Genomic DNA, 19959 nt, shown 5'->3' with positions numbered 1-19959 from the left:
GAACGGGCTGCAGAGCCCCATTCCTGAGGTTCCAGAGCCTCAACCTTGGGATCGCTGGTATCACCCACGCCAATCAGCAAGTTATCCCTTTCTGAAGCTACAGGGCAACATGTGCTGCGGGTCAACAATTCTCAGAAAAGAGGCACAACAAAAACATCTGTGTGCTTTGTCTGTGACTCCCTATCACACAACTATTAAGAGCTTTGATCTTGCTATAGATAAAACAGCCAATAGAAGATACAGTGGCTTGCAAAAGTATTCACACTTTTGGCATTTTTTGTGTTTTGCTACCTCACAACCTGGATTCACTGTCTTTTTTTCTTTTGATGGTTTGCATCATCAGTTCATGTAAAGAATATGCCTACAACAGTGAACATTTGCTTTTCTTTTTATTGTGAAGCAAACAATAAATAGAACAAAATAACTGTAAACTGCAGTGTGCATAACTATTCATCCCCCTTCCCTCCTAAAGTCAGTACTATGTAGAGTTTCCTTTTGCTGCAATTACAGCTGAAAATCGTTATGGATAAGTCTTTATGAGCTGTCCACATCTTCCACTGGAATTTTTGCCCATTCCTCAATGCAAAACTGCTCCAGCTCCTTCAAGTTTGATGGTTTCCTCTGGTGATCAGCAATCTTCAAGTCTGACCACAGGTTCTCAGTTGGATTAAGGTCTGAGCTTTGACTAGGCCACTCCAAAACATTTATGCATTTCCCCTTAAACCATTTGATTGTTGCTTTAGCAGTATGATTTGGGTCATTGTCTTATTGGAAGGTAAACCTCCGTCCCAGTCTCAAATCACTGACAGACAGATACAGGGTTTGCTCAAGAATATCCCTGTATGCTACACCATTCATCTTCCACTCGACTCGGACCATCTGTCCCTGCTGACGAAAAACATCCCTGCAACACGATGCTGCCACCACGTTTCACTGTGGGAATGGTGTTCTTGGGGTGATGAGCTGTGTTGGTTTGGCGCCAGACATAGCATTTACCTTGTTGGCCAAAAAATTCAATTTTGGTCTCATCTGACCACAGCATCTTCCTCCATACATTTGGAGAGTCTCCCACATGTCTTTTGGCAAACTCAAAACGAGCTTTACATTTTTTATGTCTAAGTAAAAGTTTATTTCTGCTCACTCTTCCACAAAGGCCACCTCTATGGAGTGTACGGCTTGTTTTCTTCATATAGACAGATAATACAGTCTCTGCTTGGGAACTCTGCAGCTCATTCAGGATTACCTTAGGTCTCTTTACTGCCTCTTTGATTATTGCCCTCCTTGCTCGGGCTGAGAGTTTTGGTGAACGGCCCTTTCTTTGCAGTTTTGTTGTGGCACTATGCTCTTTCCATTTGATATAATAGATTTTATGGTGCTCTAGAGGATCATCAGAGATTGGGATATTTTTTTTATAACCCAACCCTAACTTGTACTTTTCAACAACTTTGTTCCTGAATTGTTTGGAGATCTCCTTGGTCTTCATGTGTTTGTTTGGTTAGTGGTGCCTCTTGCTTCATAGCAAAGGGGTGAATACATATGCACATGACAATTTTTAGTTATTTGATCCCATAAATTTAATTTATGCCTGCCATATTTTCTGGTGTATAAGACGACTGGGCGTATAAGACGACCCCCAACTTTTCCATATAAAATATGGAATTTGGGATATGCCCGCCGTATAAGACGGGGGTCATCTTATACGCCCAGTGATCTTATACGGCGTGTGCAGTCCGGATGGTTCCCAGGGTCTGGAGGAGAGGAGACTCTCCTTCAGGCCCTGGGATCCATATTCATGTAAAAAATAAAGAATCAAAATAAAAAATATGGATATACTCACCCCTCTGACGAACCCTGGCTGTCACCGCTGCAAGCATCTGCCTCTGTTCCTAAGAATGCAGTGAGTGTAGGACCTGCGATGACGTCGCGGTCTTGTGATTGGTCGCGTGACCGCTCAAGTGACCGGCCACCTGACCGTGACGTCATCGAAGGTCTTTCACTCTCTGCATTCTTAGGAACGGAGGCAGACGCTTGCAGCGGTGACAGCCAGGGTTCGTCAGAGGGGTGAGTATATCCATATTTTTTATTTTTATTCTTTATTTTTTACATGAATATGGATCCCAGGGCCTGAAGGTAGAGTCTCATCTCCTTCAGACCCTGGGAACATCCAGGATCACTCCCTGCACACGCCGTACCCGGCGTATAAGACGACCCCCGACTTTTGGGACAATTTTTAGGGGTTAAAAAGTCGTCTTATACGCCGGAAAATACGGTATATATTTCTCACTTCATCAAGACTATAGAGTGCTAATACATCACACACAAATCGGATTACTCAATTATTTAAACACAGGTTGTAATGCAACAAAGGTAAAAAGCTAAGGGGGAATACTTTCCCAAACCACTGTAAGTTGCTTGTCGCATTGGAGTCCACAGCAAGTATGTCACTTGCGACTTGTGAGATTTGTGTCTTCTGTGTCATGGTCGTAGGTCACAAGGCAAAACCATCAGAAATGTACATCTTCACCACTTTGGGATTTTCTGTTTTTGTGTTTTCGTATTTTGCTCCCCTTCTTCCCAGAGCCATAACTTTTTATTTTTCTGTCACTATGACCATGTGAGGGTTTGTTTTTTTGCGGGACGAGTTGTACTTTTGAACTACACCAGTGATTTTACTATATCGTGTACTGGAAAATGGGAAAAAAATTCCAAGTGTGATGAAATTGCAAAAAAAAAGTGCAATTCCAATTTTTTCTTTTTTTAACCATGTTCACTAAAAGCTAAAATTGACCTGTGAGTTAGCAGACACCAAACATCATGCATAGGTTCTTTTTTTATTTAAGTGGTGAAAGAAAAAATCCAATTTCTGAGACTTGTAGCGTCTCCATTTCTTGTTATCTGGATCTGGGTGAGGGCTTATTTTTTTCATGCTGACCTTACATTTTTATCGATGTCATTTTGGGGTGCAGGCAATCTTTTGATCGCCCGTTATTGCATTTAATTGCAATGTTGCTGCGACCAGAAAAAACATACCGGTAATTCTAATGTTTTGATTTTTTTCTCATTATGCCATTTATCGATTGGATTAATTATTTTTATATTTTGGTAGATCGGGGAGTTTCTGAACGCAGCGATACTAAATATGTGTATTTTTTTATTTCTTTTACTAAAAGCTGAGCTCTCCTGATTGCTTGTGCTGCACATAGCAGGGCTTCAGCAGAAATGCTCATCTGCCATGAACAAAGGCCATGGGGCGGTGCACATAGCAGATCGGCAATGACAACCACGAGGGTCTCCAGCCGACCCATCAGCACTTAGCCATCAAATCAGCTGTCATGTGCCTGAAAAGATGCGGTCTCAGCGCCGGAGCCCACATCAAAGGGGGCAAGGCGACCTATGATGTATAGGTACGTCATAGGTCGCAAAGGGGTTACGGCGTAAATGTCGTTTTAATTTATATTTTATAAATCAATAGTGCACGTGAAAATTAGTAATCCTGTAATATGTCTTATCAGAGAATCGGCTTCTTTCCCTGTCAGAATTGATCAGTGATTATCAAAATTCTCACTTTTGAGGTAAAATCTGTATTGGGTGAGGACAGACTCTCCATTACTGAGATGGGGGCTGCTACTGGTGAGATTCTATGTAGATGAGGAGGGAGGAGCTCTGTCTGGCTCCTCCCATCTACATCGAATCTCACTAGTAGCAGTCGCCATCTCCTCTCAGTAATGGAGAGTCTGTCCTCACCCAATACAGATTTTACCTCACAAGTGAGAATGTTGATAAGCACTGATCAATTTTGGCTGAAAAAGAAACAAGTTTTTATGATAAGATATATTACAAAGTAGCTTAGTTTCATGTCCACTATTGATGTATGAAATAAAAATGAAAAATAGTGATTACACTTTAAGATGGCGCCATGTCACCTTAGCCCATGCATGAAGCCAGTTTGGAAGCCAACCTTTAATTTGCCCATAGATATAGATTACGGTACATCTGTATGTTCAGCTTGGCCACCATCTAGGGGTGATGCTAAACCCATTGGATCCTTGTTCTCCTTGTTCCCCTTACTGTCCGGCAGCCATTAGACATTATTTATCGGCCTTTGCTGACAGAAATCTACTCCTCTGCAGGCTTTAGCCTCAGATGTGATCCTGCCACGGAGGCATTCTCTGCATACCAATCCATGGAAGTGTGAACACAGTCCTCCAGAAGGCCATGCTGGCAAACAGTATGTTGTTCTTGTCATCAGGCAATGACAGTGCTCCCAGGGGAGGAATCCACAACAATCTGTGATCCCAGGGTTACACTCTGTAAGAACACATTTTGCTCCATGTTTCCTGGCCCAGCTGTGGGTTTAGTGACCTTTTTGCTTTTTCCTCTGACAGAGGTTCTCAGTATTGAGGTGTGACTTTACCTGTGACTGATGGGCCGGGCCCTGACGTCTGTGGGACCCCAAGTTATAGGGATGATTTGGCATAATCTAACAGTAAAATGCTTACTACAGAGTGAAGCCATGTAGCATATTTTTCTCCCCGCTTCTGTCTTATTTTAGTAATGTTATCTCTATCTTAGATTTCTATAATGCGCTGCTACAAGTGGGAGATGTAATGTTGGTTTTCAGAGGCATTAAGTGCTGCTCCCTGGAATATATGACCGCCCCGCTCGCCTTTGTCATGTAAATATAATGGTGTCAGATCTCCAGAAGATGCATTTTGCCTTTATTAGGAAAAGCCAGGGAGCATATCAGTACATTGTAGCCACATTCCCTGCTCAAGTGTGGAGGTGATAGTGGGAGTATGACAGGCCCTGGTGCTGAGATCTTACAGGCAAGAAGTACCAGATGTCTTCACTTCAATGTGAGAAGAACAAACAGAGGCGAGGAAGGAGATTCTACCAGTCTGTCAGAGTTTGAGCTTTTCCAGAGCTTACGTGGGAAATCTAATCAAAAGTCTTCAGAAGCAAGGTAAATGGAAGAGAAAGTGGAGTATGGACGAGCGCTAATATTCCAGGAGGTCCTCTGCTGCTAGAAATGAACACAAAGAAGGATGCAATCTTGCAAAAAATCTCTTGTCTTAACCTGGAAAGTGCTACTAAGGTAACACATATTTATTACAAGTATGTATGATGCCGAGCAAGCTCAGGTTATAAGGAGGTACGTTTTAATTCCAGTTTTAGTAAAGAAAACAAACAAAAAACAAACTTACACAGAGATGTGGGTGACTGATATACTTTAGGGAAGAGAGGGCTGCGTACATAGATGTGGGTGACTGATATTCTTTGAGGGAAGAGAGGGCTGTGTACGCCTGCCAGCTAAACCTAAAAAATGAGGATACTAACAGATAGACCAATGACATCCTGGGAGACATGGATATATTCATTTTATGGCTTCTTTGTTACCTCTGCGATTCAATGTACAAGTAAGCTGCTGAATGTATGCAACAGATTTCTACAAGTGTGTCCCTATACTGTTGTGTACAGCTGCCATTGCAGGTTCCAGTTGCAGATTTCACCATTGGAAACATAAAATATGCCATACAGTTCAGTTAAAAAGTTATACAACATATACTGATCAAACCTAAGCCAAGAGTATTTTGCCATATCTTTTAGCTAGCCATAGTTTGTGGGCATGTCAAAGTAAATATCAGGAGCACTTTACGTTACAAATTCTGAATGTAGAGACCATACGACGTGTTACCAGAACCTAAATATCATTTTTTTCAACACTTTTTTGGGGGTTTGATAAAAATATCTGCCTAGATTGCATATATTTCATTTGTGCCGTGAGATGAGTAATAATAATCTGCATAATTGTTGTTAAATAGGTATTTCCATGCTTATAGGTAATCTAGATTGTGAGCCCCAATGGTGACAGAACTGATGATCTCTGTAAAGCACTGTGGAATGAATGGTGCTATATGTGTGAATAAAATAATAGTAAAATAGTATAGTCATTGTATGCCATCACATTATGACTGGTGGGGGTAAGACCTCTTAGATGGCACTGATGTTCGCTGTTTGGGAACTCCAGCTAACCCCATATTTTGTGAATGGGAACCTCTTTCAGTTCTTTGTACAATGAGTGGCCAGGTGTCCGCTATTAGGGAATTTATGTGAAGTGGATGCAGGTCTTCATCCACGTGGTTACACCTCTCAGCGTCCAGACTCCCATATTATCAAGTGATTATATTAATTAGTGACAAGTAATTAGTGATAAGGTGTTATCTGAGCATGGTTGGGTGTTATCCGAGTATCTTGGGCGTGCTCGAATAATGTCTTCAAGTCCCCGCAGCTGTTAGACAACCACAACGCATGCTTGAATTGCCTAGCAAACGCAATCCCAAATGTGCTGCAGCTGTTTAACAGCTGTGAATCGTACAGCCACGGGGACTTGAACACATTATTCGAGCACGCCCAAGATACTCGGATAACAACCGAAGACGTTCGCTCATAACTAATAGTAATGTATCAGTAACATGAATGTATTATGGTTAAAGAAAGAGGCCGGATGAAAGAGATCAACCATTCATATGGTTCATTACTATGATGTAACTGATACACTATAATACTTTAATTTAATAAGATTTTGTATGTTGTAAGTCTGTGGATGTTCAGAGCCGAGATTTCTGCTACCGAAATCATGTTTGACTGGGTAATGTTCAGATCTGCAGTCTTTCTAATGTGGCTTTGGGAAAATGGCTGATCTAGTAAAGTGGATTGCAGTGCTTTTTTATAGGAAGTGCAAGCAGTTGTAAAGCCTCGGCACAGGAGCTTTCACTGCAGAAAGGATTACATTATTGCTGGAAAATAGAGGACATGTCGTCAGTAGAAAATGGCTAAGAAGCTTATTTCTGCCGCATGTCTATGCGTTCAGCGATACACATGGATGTTTTTATTTAATCAGGGCTTAATTTCTTTTATTAAAACTGTTTCACATTATGACTTCATTCAAGGTGTTTTATTCTGGAGCTTTGTTCATCTCATGAAACAGGGGAGAGGAGTCTTCGGAGATATGGTCCGCCACTGTCGTTAATCTTCTTACACCAGATTACCATTTACCAGATTTAATTGTATAGAGTGATTTATCTCATGTACTTATGTTTGTCAAGAAGTAAAAACAAAATAGGCTGTAGTAGGAACACAATAGGCCCTTCATTACGGTTATTACATGACCGCTCATCTTTCTGTAGTAGCATTGTTGTGTTAGCGACCATCAGTTGTGTAGATCCTTGCAGTGCTGGCCAGAAGATTATGGATCACTGCTTTCTATTCTTTCCTCTGTTTCAGGGTAATTGGGACCGTTCAGTTGAGTGTGGCTGACAAATCTCAAATAATGAGTTTATGTACGAATAATGATTTTTATTGTACATTTGTGTGATCTGCTATGCCATTTTAATGAGACGTTCTATTCAAAAAACATTATTCATGGAGTCACCTCTACATTCATATGGCAGGTTGGACGGCCGATCACCGCTACATTCATATAGCAGGTTGGACGGCCGATCACCGCTACATTCATATGGCAGGTTGGACGGCCGATCACCGCTACATTCATATGGCAGGTTGCATGGCCGATCACCGCTACATTCATATGGCAGGTTGGACGGCTGATCACCGCTACATTCATATAGCAGGTTGGACGGCTGATCACCGCTACATTCATATGGCAGGTTGGCCGGCCAACCACCGCTCCATTCATACTCTATAAGGCTACCGGACAAAGCAGAGTGCAGCGCTCAGCAGGCCCATAAGGAATGAATGAGGCAACGGCTGAGCATGCACACACTGCCACCTCATAGTTTTGGGGATAACAGTTCCCTTTTCTGCCAAATAGATGGTAGTCCCAACAGGTGAACCCCCTACCGATCAACAAGTTATCACACCTTTCTTGGATAGATGTTGATTTGTTCTCACCAGATAACCACTATAATATAGATCCTTAGGGACTCTGCTTCCCTAAAGGGTCTGTGTATGAAGCAGTACTCTGTATATGGATCTAATGCAGCTGAAGAAACATATACAATGTCCATTTTCCCATTTAAAATCTCACTTGGTACTAAATGTAGTGTAGTATATGTAGTTCTATTGATGTCTTTGTGAGACCTTAGGCTGGAGCTACAAGGTAAGGGGCGCACGATGAAAGATTGCTCTGACGCTGCAGCCCCTCCGGCATAGAGCAGGTGAATGGGGACACAATGTCACACCGCAAACCATTGGAATCAGTTGGACATTTGGTGATGTGCTCGTCATTGGCTCAGTACCTTGCCATTCATGTGACTTCATTCGCCTGTATCTGTGATGTAGCAGTGGCATAGAGCCATTTGTGATTGCACCACCTGTGTCGCCCCGGCCTAAGTGTGTATGCTAAATGTTATCATTTTATGAGTGTTGTCTAAACATTTAATTTATATACACAGGAGTGAATATTTTTTAAGCTTTCTGGTAAAAGAGAAGAGCAGTAAAAGGCGGTAGACTTCCATCCAAGGACTGGGAGTATGTGACTGGTAGAGCTACTTGGGCATGTTCCTGTTTCAGGTTCATTCTCAATTGTGGCCACCTGCTTTCCTGTATTTTGTCTGATATCTCTGTATGTTCGATTTTGTGTTACAACCATAATTCCCTGTATGCAGAAGAGAGAAGTTTTTTTGCTGCGTTTTTTAGGTTTTTTAGGCTAATTTTCAGCTGCTTTTTACAGTACCAGCAAAGCCTATGAGATTTCAGACATCTCATGCACACACGTTGGGTTTTTGTTTGATCAGCATTTTGTGCTTTTCTGTGTTTTTTGGACATAGAGCATGTCACTTCTTTAAGCGTTTTTCACCCATTGACTTGAATGGAATGTGAAAAAACGCTGCAAATACGCAGATTGACTTTTCTTGCAGCGTATTTGCTGCAGAAAAGTCAAGGAGAGCCGTATGTGACGTCACACTTGGCTCTGCTATATCTCGATGGCAGGCTGCATGATGCGTCCATGCAGCCTGTCATCCAGCAGAGCGGACCCGAACCCCATTCACTTGAATGGGGGGTCCAACAATACAGTATTTGACACGCTGTCATATGCATGACAGTGCGGCAAACCCCGCTTCTGATCGGCGGGGAAATCATCAGAGAGCCGCGCTTCCTATGCTGTCAGAATACATCGGGAGCACTCAGCTGTGAACTTTACCTCCGATCACTGATGTCAGCTGATTGGACTACTGCTCCCATCATCTGACACCTACAGCCGTTAATTACAGTGACAGCAGGAGTGGCGGATGGGAGTTTAAAAAAAAAAACGGCGTGGGTTCCCCCTTATTTTTGATAACCAGCCAGACAAAACCCACAGCTGTCAGCTTCAGCAAGGCTAGTTATCGAGAATAGAGGGATCCTCACGCTTTTTTTTAAATTGTTTAAATAATTTTAAAAAGTGGGGTCCCCCCTATTTTTGACAACCAGCCTTGCTAAAGCTCACAGCTGGGGGCTGGTATTCTCAGGCTGGTAATGGGCCATTGATATAGGCCCCCCAACCTAAAAATAGCAGCCCGAAGCTGCCCAGAAAATGCACATGTAATAGATGCGCCAATTCTGGCGCTTTGCCTGGCTCTTCCCACTTGCCCTGTAGTGGTGGCAAGCGGGGTAATGAGGGGTTAATATCACCTTTCTATTGTAAGGTGACATTAAGCCGGCTTAGCAATGGAGAGGCGTCAATAAGACACCTATCCATTACTACTCCTATAGTAATTAAAGGGTTAAGTAAACACACTCATGCAGAAAAAATCTTTTAATGAAATAAAACACCACATAGTTTTACCATTTTATTATTCTGCCATTCCAAAGCGAAGCCATCGATCTTCTGAAATAAAATAATAAACCAACAGTATACTCCCTGATCCATCGCAGCCCAATATAACGAGTGTCCCACGCATTACCTGAGGGAGATAAAGCTTACAACCGGGAGCGCTGCAAATGTGACCGGTCCCGGCTGTAAGCGACTGGGGAATGAATGAGCTGGAGCGCGTGCAGGCTCAGTAACTAGCAGTGACGTCACCGAACCTGCGCTGCCTCACAGCCTGACCTGAGGTAACCTCTACACCATGGGAAAATGCCAGGGAAGAGGATACTGCAGGTAATGTATAGTCTATTCTATCCTATCAATCTATCTATTCTATCAATCTATTTTATCAATCTATCTATTCATTCTATCTATTTAACCCCTTTCTGACCTCGGACGGGATAGTACGTCCGAGGTCAGATCCCCTGCTTTGATGCGGGCTCCGGCGGTGAGCCCGCATCAAAGCCGGGACATGTCAGCTGTTTTGAACAGCTGACATGTGCCCGCAATAACGGCGGGTGAAATCGCGATTCACCCGCCGCTATTAACTAGTTAAATGCCGCTGTCAAACGCTGACAGCGGCATTTAACCGGTGCTTCCGGCCGGAAATGAGCACATCGCTGACCCCCGTCACATGAACGGGGGTCAGCGATGCTTCTGCAGAGTAACCATAGGGGTCCTTGAGATTTCTATGGTTACTGATCCCGGATAGGTGTGAGCGCCACCCTGTGGTCGGCGCTCATAGCACACCTGCATTTCTGCTGCATAGAACGTATCTGCACCGAAATGGTATCATTAAAAACGCCAGCTCGGCATGCAAAAAATAAGCCCTCAACCGACCCCAGATCATGAAAAACGAAGACACTACAGGTATCAGAAAATGGCGCTATTTTTTTTTTTTTTTTGCAAAGTTTGGATTTTTTTTCACCACTTAGATAAAAAATAACCTAGTCATGTTAGGTGTCTATGAATTCGTAATGATCTGGAGAATCATAATGGCAGGTCAGTTTTAGCATTTAGTGAACCTAGCAAAAAAGTGGGATTGCACTTTTTTTTGCAATTTCACCGCACTTGGAATTTTGTTTCCCGTTTTCTAGTACACGACATGCTAAAACCAATGATGTCGTTCAAAAGTACAACTTGTTTCGCAACAAATAAGCCCTCACATGGCCATATTGACGGAAAAATAAAAAAGTTATGGCTCTGGGAAGGAGGGGAGCGAAAAACGAACACAGAAAATCCCAAGGTCATGAAGGGGTTAATCCTATTCATTCTATCTGTTCATTCTATCTATGTACAGGAAGTTGTTTTTTTTCTCTGTGTGCACTCAACTTTTTTAGCATGCACAAAGAGAAAAAAAAGCGTCAAAAAACGCACCTAAATCTGCGTTTTTGGCGCAGCTTCTTTCCTGCCAAGATGATCAGGTTTTGCTGCAGAAAAAAAACACAGCACAAAACGCCCAGTGTGAACTTACCTTAATGCTTTAATGAATCCTTCTCTACTTTGTAACGTATTTGTATTTTCTCTCATTAGTGTTATGTATTTATTTAGTATAATGTACCGTAATTGTATTTTTCTTTGTTTTTAAACATTGCAAAAACAATGTTACTTATCTGTTTAGAGTGTCTTTATAAACTTTCTCCAGCTATCAACTATTTGTATTTCTATTTTTATATTAATGACTTATGTACAGGATTCGTAATGAATAAAGTATCATTGCGGGTGCTGCCATCAGCCAGATGTAAGCAGTGCACGGCGGTGATCAGCACAGCTCCGTTACAGTTCAGTGGCCACTGCCGGGTACTGCAGATCAGCTCCTAATATCGCTGCGGGTGCTGCCATCAGCCAGATGTAAGCAGTGCACGGTGGTGATCAGCACAGCTCCGTTACAGTTCAGTGGCCACTGCCGGGTACTGCAGATCAGCTGCTAATATCGCTGCGGGTGCTGCCATCAGCCAGATGTAAGCAGTGCACGGTGGTGATCAGCACAGCTCCGTTACAGTTCAGTGGCCACTGCCGGGTACTGCAGATCAGCTCCTAATATCGCTGCGGGTGCTGCCATCAGCCAGATGTAAGCAGTGCACGGCGGTGATCAGCACAGCTCCATTACAGTTCAGTGGCCACTGCCGGGTACTGCAGATCAGCTGCTAATATCGCTGTGGGTGCTGCCATCAGCCAGATGTAAGCAGTGCACGGTGGTGATCAGCACAGCTCCATTACAGTTCAGTGGCCACTGCCGGGTACTGCAGATCAGCTCCTAATATCGCTGTGGGTGCTGCCATCAGCCAGATGTAAGCAGTGCACGGTGGTGATCAGCACAGCTCCATTACAGTTCAGTGGCCACTGCCGGGTACTGCAGATCAGCTCCTAATATCGCTGTGGGTGCTGCCATCAGCCAGATGTAAGCAGGGCACGGCGGTGATCAGCACAGCTCCGTTACAGTTCAGTGGCCACTGCCGGGTACTGCAGATCAGCTCCTAATATCGCTGTGGGTGCTGCCATCAGCCAGATGTAAGCAGTGCACGGTGGTGATCAGCACAGCTCCATTACAGTTCAGTGGCCACTGCCGGGTACTGCAGATCAGCTCCTAATATCGCTGTGGGTGCTGCCATCAGCCAGATGTAAGCAGTGCACGGTGGTGATCAGCACAGCTCCATTACAGTTCAGTGGCCACTGCCGGGTACTGCAGATCAGCTCCTAATATCGCTGTGGGTGCTGCCATCAGCCAGATGTAAGCAGGGCACGGCGGTGATCAGCACAGCTCCGTTACAGTTCAGTGGCCACTGCCGGGTACTGCAGATCAGCTGCTAATATCGCTGCGGGTGCTGCCATCAGCCAGATGTAAGCAGTGCACGGTGGTGATCAGCACAGCTCCATTACAGTTCAGTGGCCACTGCGGGGTACTGCAGATCAGCTCCTAATATCGCTGCGGGTGCTGCCATCAGCCAGATGTAAGCAGTGCACGGCGGTGATCAGCACAGCTCCATTACAGTTCAGTGGCCACTGCCGGGTACTGCAGATCAGCTGCTAATATCGCTGCGGGTGCTGCCATCAGCCAGATGTAAGCAGGGCACGGCGGTGATCAGCACAGCTCCGTTACAGTTCAGTGGCCACTGCCGGGTACTGCAGATCAGCTCCCAATATTGCTGTGGGTGCTGCCATCAGCCAGATGTAAGCAGGGCACGGCGGTGATCAGCACAGCTCCGTTACAGTTCAGTGGCCACTGCCGGGTACTGCAGATCAGCTCCTAATATCGCTGCGGGTGCTGCCATCAGCCAGATGTAAGCAGTGCACGGCGGTGATCAGCACAGCTCCGTTACAGTTCAGTGGCCACTGCCGGGTACTGCAGATCAGCTCCTAATATTGCTGTGGGTGCTGCCATCAGCCAGATGTAAGCAGTGCACGGCGGTGATCAGCACAGCTCCATTACAGTTCAGTGGCCACTGCCGGGTACTGCAGATCAGCTCCTAATATTGCTGTGGGTGCTGCCATCAGCCAGATGTAAGCAGTGCACGGCGGTGATCAGCACAGCTCCATTACAGTTCAGTGGCCACTGCCGGGTACTGCAGATCAGCTCCTAATATCGCTGTGGGTGCTGCCATCAGCCAGATGTAAGCAGTGCACGGCGGTGATCAGCACAGCTCCATTACAGTTCAGTGGCCACTGCCGGGTACTGCAGATCAGCTCCTAATATCGCTGTGGGTGCTGCCATCAGCCAGATGTAAGCAGTGCACGGTGGTGATCAGCACAGCTCCGTTACAGTTCAGTGGCCACTGCCGGGTACTGCAGATCAGCTCCTATTCTCCTCGATCCAGTGCTCAGACACTACAAACATTTGTTGTATACAATCATTTTCCAATTAAATGTAATCTTACTGCACATTATTTTTCTGGGCTTCATACATTTTTTCTTACCTGTCTTTCTTGTGACTTTTGTTAGGCTCAGAAGAATGAAAGAGAATCCATCAGGCAAAAGTTGGCACTGGGAAGTTTTTTCGATGATGGCCCTGGTCTCTACACCAGCTGCAGCAAAAGTGGGAAGCCAAGTTTGTCTTCCAGGTACAATATTATTTTTGTGTATATATCTGTATATTATTTATATAGCGCAATAAAAGTAGAAGTACTATAAACGTATACAAAGAAGTCGTTGCTACGCAATAAAGCTATGTGAAGAAGCCAGCCGCTTGACTTCTGTCCACATGTTAACACTGCTTCTGCTGTTCAGTCTTCGCCAGTAGTGCTGGTGTGGTGAATATCCATGTAATTATCGTGATTGTCCACAGACTAGTTATAGTCAATGATTCTAGTTAAGATGTGGATATTAAAGAGCAATTCCCCAAATAACAAGTTATCCCCATCTATAAAATGGGGGATCATTTGCTGAGCAGAGATGGACACGCTCATCAATGAAAAGACAGAGCATAGGTCCATCCTGCGCTCCATTCAAGATGGGACTGCAGAGCCCCGTTATCGGGACCACTGATGGTCCCACCCACAGCAATCATAAAATTATCACCTATTTTATGAGTACAGCATAACTTTGTATTTTGGGATTAATCTTTTTCATATGGAAGGTGATTGACATATGTTTGTCTAAGGCTATGGGGCCAGAACACGTTGCAGAATGTGTATTGAAGACTGACGGTTAGCATCAGGCCATTCATTTCAGCAATTCATTTATGAAACTGGAAAAAATATACAATGTAAAGATTGATTTATAACAAACATGATGTGTAAGGGGGCAGATTTTTCTTTTGGAAGAGCATTGAGTTGGTGAAGGGCGACTTCTAGGTCAGTAATGCTTCCTTGGGACATGAAATATGTTAATGGATTCTACACAGAAGAAGAGAACTGGAGCTCTAGTGCCAGCTACTGGAGGCAGCAATTCTAAAAGGTAATATCAACTCTTTAAAGGGTCTTGCCCCACATCACTTAGGGTAAGAAGCCAAAGCAAAACCTTCATTTACAGACATGTTTCATGGATGCTTGCCCCTCATCAGTGCAAAGCAGGAGAACTTATTGGCTGGGGGAGAGACCTCTGACAGGAGATCTAAGGAGTAAAGAAAAGAGTTGGTATTGACTTTTCAGATTACTACTGCAGGTGGTACTGGAGTCTTTGTTCTCTTCCTCTGTTAAGAGGCTATTTTCATGAACAAGGATGACACATTGCCACATTAGAATCTAGGCTAATCCTAAAGATGACATCCAGGTATTTTCAGGCTTTGCAGTGCAGAGTGCTAATGATATAGTGAAGACCCAGCTCATTACCTTCCATGTGTTTGTAGTCAGTCTTCTCCCTTCCCAGAAAATGTTAATATCCTGCTTGCTAATTGGATTAAAATGAAATCCTGCGATTACACGCGTGCTCTGATATCAAGTGCAATTTACTCCAAAGTGTCTTTTGTTCTATAAAATGAGAGGGATGTAAGAATGGGATACACAATGGTACTTGCATCTAATTCCTTCTATATACCCGTACGTCTGTTTGCCCTCACATTTAGCAAGCTCCACACAATAAAATGTTCATGAATTGCTGTTGATTCCACAGCGCTATTCAGACATTGTCATTACATCATTTTCTTTTCGGAATGAGACCTACAATCTCAGTTCCCCTTTTCATGCACTACAACTAATTTCTCAGGAAGGAACTTGACCTATCCGTATGTTTCTGGCGTGTATACTGAAATGTAATCTTTTTGTGAGTCTTTTTATGAATTGGCCATTCTTAGATTGAGCAATGAGTGTGACTGTATCTTCTGTTCAGGATGCGCCATCCTGCATGACTGGTAGACAGCGCCACCTAGTGCTTAGTTACTTTGGTCCACATTTACTGCAAGCAAGTCTAGCGATCCCCTGCTATCCTGCTTCAGAATGCACAGGCCTTCACTGGAAATTCTATAATGTATCAGCGTGATATTTAAAAGATTTCTGACTGACACAAATTTTGTTTTTTTTGACAAATTTGCTGATTTAATGTTTTTAGATCTTTTTGTCATTTGTTTCTATGGTTACTGGGGAACAATTATATATAATTGTATATATATGTATATTGACAAATACAGGTGCTACCATTTCAGCAGGCTAACATTTCGAATTTTAATATCATTTTTCAAGCTGGTGTTATAAAGTATTCTAATTTACTGAGATAATGACTTTTGGGTTTTCATTGGCTGTAAGCCATAATCATCAACATTAACAGAAATAAACACTTGAAATAGATCACTCTGTTTGTAATGACTCTATATAATATATGAGATTCACTTTTTGTATTGAAAACTGAAATAAATTAACTTTTTTGATGATATTCTAATTTTGTGAGAAGCACTTGTATATCAAGTTTATGCAAAAACCCAATATTTTCAGTGTATTCTTTTTTTTTTTTTTAAAGACTTCTGAAATTCAGTCTGAATTGCTAGATATCAGTTTCTGGGCCAGATCCTGACTGATTACAGTCCATTCTTGTATATTCGATGCTTGGAGTTTATTACAATTTCTGTGTTTTGTTTTTTTGTCCTCCCACTTTTCGAGACATGTTTTCAATATGATTGAAATTTTGGGTCCATGGCTAGGAAACTCCTCTGATCTCAATATTTGTTCACTGAGCCACCTAGTTATCACTTCCGCTTTGTGACATGGTCTCCATCATGCTGGAAAAGACATTGATCATCACCAAATTGCTCCTGGATCGTTGGGGGAAGTTGCTCTTTGAAGATATTTAGGTACTGTTCTTTATTCAGGGCAATTTTCTTGGGCGAAATTATGAGTGAGCCCCCTCCCTTGGATGAAAAGCAACACTACACTACTACACATGAATGATGTCAGGATGCTTTACTGCTGCCATGACAGGACTCCTGGTAGCACTCAATTCCTGCTGAATTTCAGTCTGTCCTTGATGTTTTTCTTGGAAGTGCCTTTTTTGCTGATCTTCTTGACACCAGTTCAGCCTCCAAAAGCCTTCACCTCACTGTGTGTACATGAGCTGACCCCTGCCTGCTGCCATTCCGGAGCAAGCTATGTGATGGTGTGGAGCTGATCTCGTGGCTGAAGCTTCCTTAGGAAATGGTGCTAGCATTTGCTGAACTTTCTTTTGTATCCTAAAGCAATCTTCATATTTATTGAACTTCTCTGTTTGAATTTACTAATGGTCCAATAAATGGCTGATTTTGGGGCAATTTTACAATCAGCAATAGCCTTGCAGGTAATGCCCTTTGTGATGCAAAATAGTAATGGATACAAGTGGCGGTAACCATGGTTAACAGAAGGCAAAGATTTCCAGTACCAGACTTTTAATTCAATCAACATGACAGAGTGATTTCAGCTGCCTTGTCCTGGTTAATATTCCCAGAAAAGAATGGCTTAGAAATTATTTGCAATCCATCTGCTCTTTCTTTATAACAATCTAGAGTTAATTGCCACTATAAAAACTAAAATTGGGAACTTTGTGGGAACCAAAATTTGTGTTAGTCTCAAAACTTTTCGTTCCAACTCTATATTATTGTCGTGTATATGACATGCTAGCAGTACTGACTGATGATGAATATATTGTGTCTATGTTGGTGCTATATAAATAACTGAATGGTACCAGGTTTTCTTATTTTCTTGCCATTCAGCTGATGAGAGGTGTCATTGATGCTAATAAGGTATAAGTAAATGTCTCCTATCTTCATTCTTCAGGCTCCAAAGTGGGATGAATTTACAGATCTGTTTTGTAAATGACAGCGGAAGTGACAAGGACAGCGATGCTGATGACAGCAAAACTGAAACAAGCCTGGATACCCCGTTGTCCCCAATGGTACGTTTAATTACTGAGAGCATCATACTGCAGGGAACTTTCCTGCACATGGCTTTACACCCAGTCATTTTACCAGAACTGTAGTTTCATGCTCCCTCTTGTGGTTGCTACTGGTATTACTATACTTCTGTTCTCTTTATCCAGTAGAAAATGTAGCCAAATACCTAACTTTTCAAATGTGAAAATCTGTAGTAAACCAGCAGAATAATGCCTATGTGTTGTAGCAGAAACCACTTTTAAAGGGGTTGTACAGCAAAAAGAACATTTCTCCAGAAACTTGGGAGTAAGAGATTCTTATCAGTGCTCACCTGGATTCGGTGCAGGCCACTTTATGGTCTGTACTAAGAAGAGGAGACATCACAATTCCATCAGCAGCTGGACCTCCATGGCCCTGCCATTGGCATTAGCTATGCAAGTAATCTGCCCGCTGCAGACAATCACAGGCCACAGTGGTCCACCTACTGGTGGAACAGTTACGTCTAATCTCTCTCCTTCAGTGTAGACCATGGAACTTAGTGGTGGATGCTTGGGAGTATCATGTAGTTTGCTGTTTTACAGCACCATGCCTCTGGGAAATTTCTTATTTTACACAGTCAACCCATTTTAGTACCCAGAGACGTGCCACTGCTGTCCTCTCTATCTTCCCATAAGTGGGTCTTCATACTAATACAGGCACCACTGAGACCTATGAACTTTTTAGGCAATATCCAGTTACTATAAGGACCACACTGAACTCATTTATACTGACCTATTACTCAGAAAAGGCATCAATTCATCATTAATGTTTTATTTGTGAACTGTCTTTGTAACTTTGTTATGTAGAGCAAGCAGAGTTCTTCATACTCCGACAGAGACACTACTGAGGAGGAGTCCGAATCCTTTGAAGACATGGATTTTATCTCCCGACAGAAAAAGCTGCAGGCTGAAGCCAAGATGGCATTGGCTATGGTGAAACCCATGGCCAAGATGCAGGTGGAGGTGGAGAAACAGAATCGGAAGAAATCTCCTGTTGCAGATCTTGTAAGTGAGAGAGTCTGTACAGTGACATAAGACGTTACATACCTGTTTTGTGCTGTCCGCACTAAGGTGTACAAGTGCATTAGACAGCATTTATCGACCACTGTCCTGATGTAACGGCCAAACAATAAGGGGTCTCCAGGCTAACCTCTGAAGAGTAAAAATAAGTTTTTGCCAGCATCGTCATAAAATACTAAATTTATAGGAGATCCATTATGTGACGCCATATTAAGGTTTTTTTTATGGACCTCCAATAGATTTTGCATTTTCGAAGTTGATGATTACGGTAACTTCTTTTTAGTTAAAGGGATTTTCCCACAAACATGATACATTTAAATTAACACATCTTGGAGTAATAATAGGTTCCACAATTGGATGTGGTAAAAATGTTCCTGTGCAGAGATAATCTTATAAATGTGCCCCTGCTGTGTACTGTGTAATGGCTGTGTCTGACCATACAGGAACATGGTCTGATCATACCACAGCTCCTGGGCAGGGGAGGAAGCTAAAGAGTATACAGATATTACACTGGTGGTTACCCATCCACTCCAGAATCCTGTACAAAACTATTACCCTCATTCACAAAGCACTCCATGGCTCAGCACCACCCTACATCTCCTCTCTGGTCTCAGTCTACCACCCTACCCGTGCCCTCCGCTCCGCTAATGACCTCAGGTTAGCATCCTCAATAATCAGAACCTCCCATTCCCGTCTCCAAGACTTTACACGTGCTGCGCCGATTCTTTGGAATGCACTACCTAGGTTAATACAATTAATCCCCAATCCCCACAGTTTTAAGTGTGCCCTAAAAACGCATTTGTTCAGACTGGCCTACCGCCTCAACGCATTAACCTAACTATCCCTGTGTGGCCCATCCAAAAAACTTAAACCATAGTCAGGTTCCTCGCATCGTGTTCTCATACACTTTATGCAGTTAATAGCCCTCTGTGTCTGTACTGCTACATACTTAGGCTGATAACCGGTTCATGCAGCTTTACATGAACATGCGAGCCTTACACTATGGCTGGTCCGAACAACGAAAGCAATTGTTACCATCCACCTCTCGTGTCTTCCCTTTTCCTCATAGAGTGTAAGCTTGCGAGCAGGGCCCTCATTCCTCCTGGTATCTGTTTTGATCTGTGTTTATTGTTATGCTGTAATGTCTATTGTCTGTACAAGTCCCCTCTATAATTGTAAAGCGCTGCGGAATATATTGGTGCTATATAAATAAAATTATTATTATTATTACAGTAGGGGATCACAGCTGATTTTTTGAAGAAGAGTTAAAATATGTTTTGAAACGGGCAGGGAAATGTTTCACCCCACAGAATCAGCTGTGATCC

General features: G+C 43.0%; 1 protein-coding gene across 8 annotated transcripts in view; it reads left to right on the top strand.

The window, feature by feature from the left end:
• SCHIP1 (schwannomin interacting protein 1) overlaps positions 1–19959 on the top strand; it is an 867777-nt gene that overhangs the window by 837577 nt on the left and 10241 nt on the right. For 7 of the 8 annotated variants that reach the window (XM_077290656.1, XM_077290658.1, XM_077290657.1 and 4 more), the window contains 3 exons: positions 13748–13866; positions 17482–17599; positions 18422–18619. In XM_077290656.1, coding sequence (XP_077146771.1) covers positions 13748–13866; positions 17482–17599; positions 18422–18619 — 435 coding nt within the window. Of the gene's footprint in view, positions 1–4959; positions 5096–13747; positions 13867–17481; positions 17600–18421; positions 18620–19959 lie in introns of those variants that run through there. The other variant, XM_077290662.1, reaches the window with a different exon arrangement.

Source organism: Ranitomeya variabilis, chromosome 2 (genome assembly GCF_051348905.1).
Source record: "Ranitomeya variabilis isolate aRanVar5 chromosome 2, aRanVar5.hap1, whole genome shotgun sequence".
Lineage (NCBI taxonomy): Eukaryota > Metazoa > Chordata > Amphibia > Anura > Dendrobatidae > Ranitomeya > Ranitomeya variabilis.
Note: the sequence above shows the minus strand (reverse complement) of the source record. Positions and strands in the feature narration are given on the sequence as shown.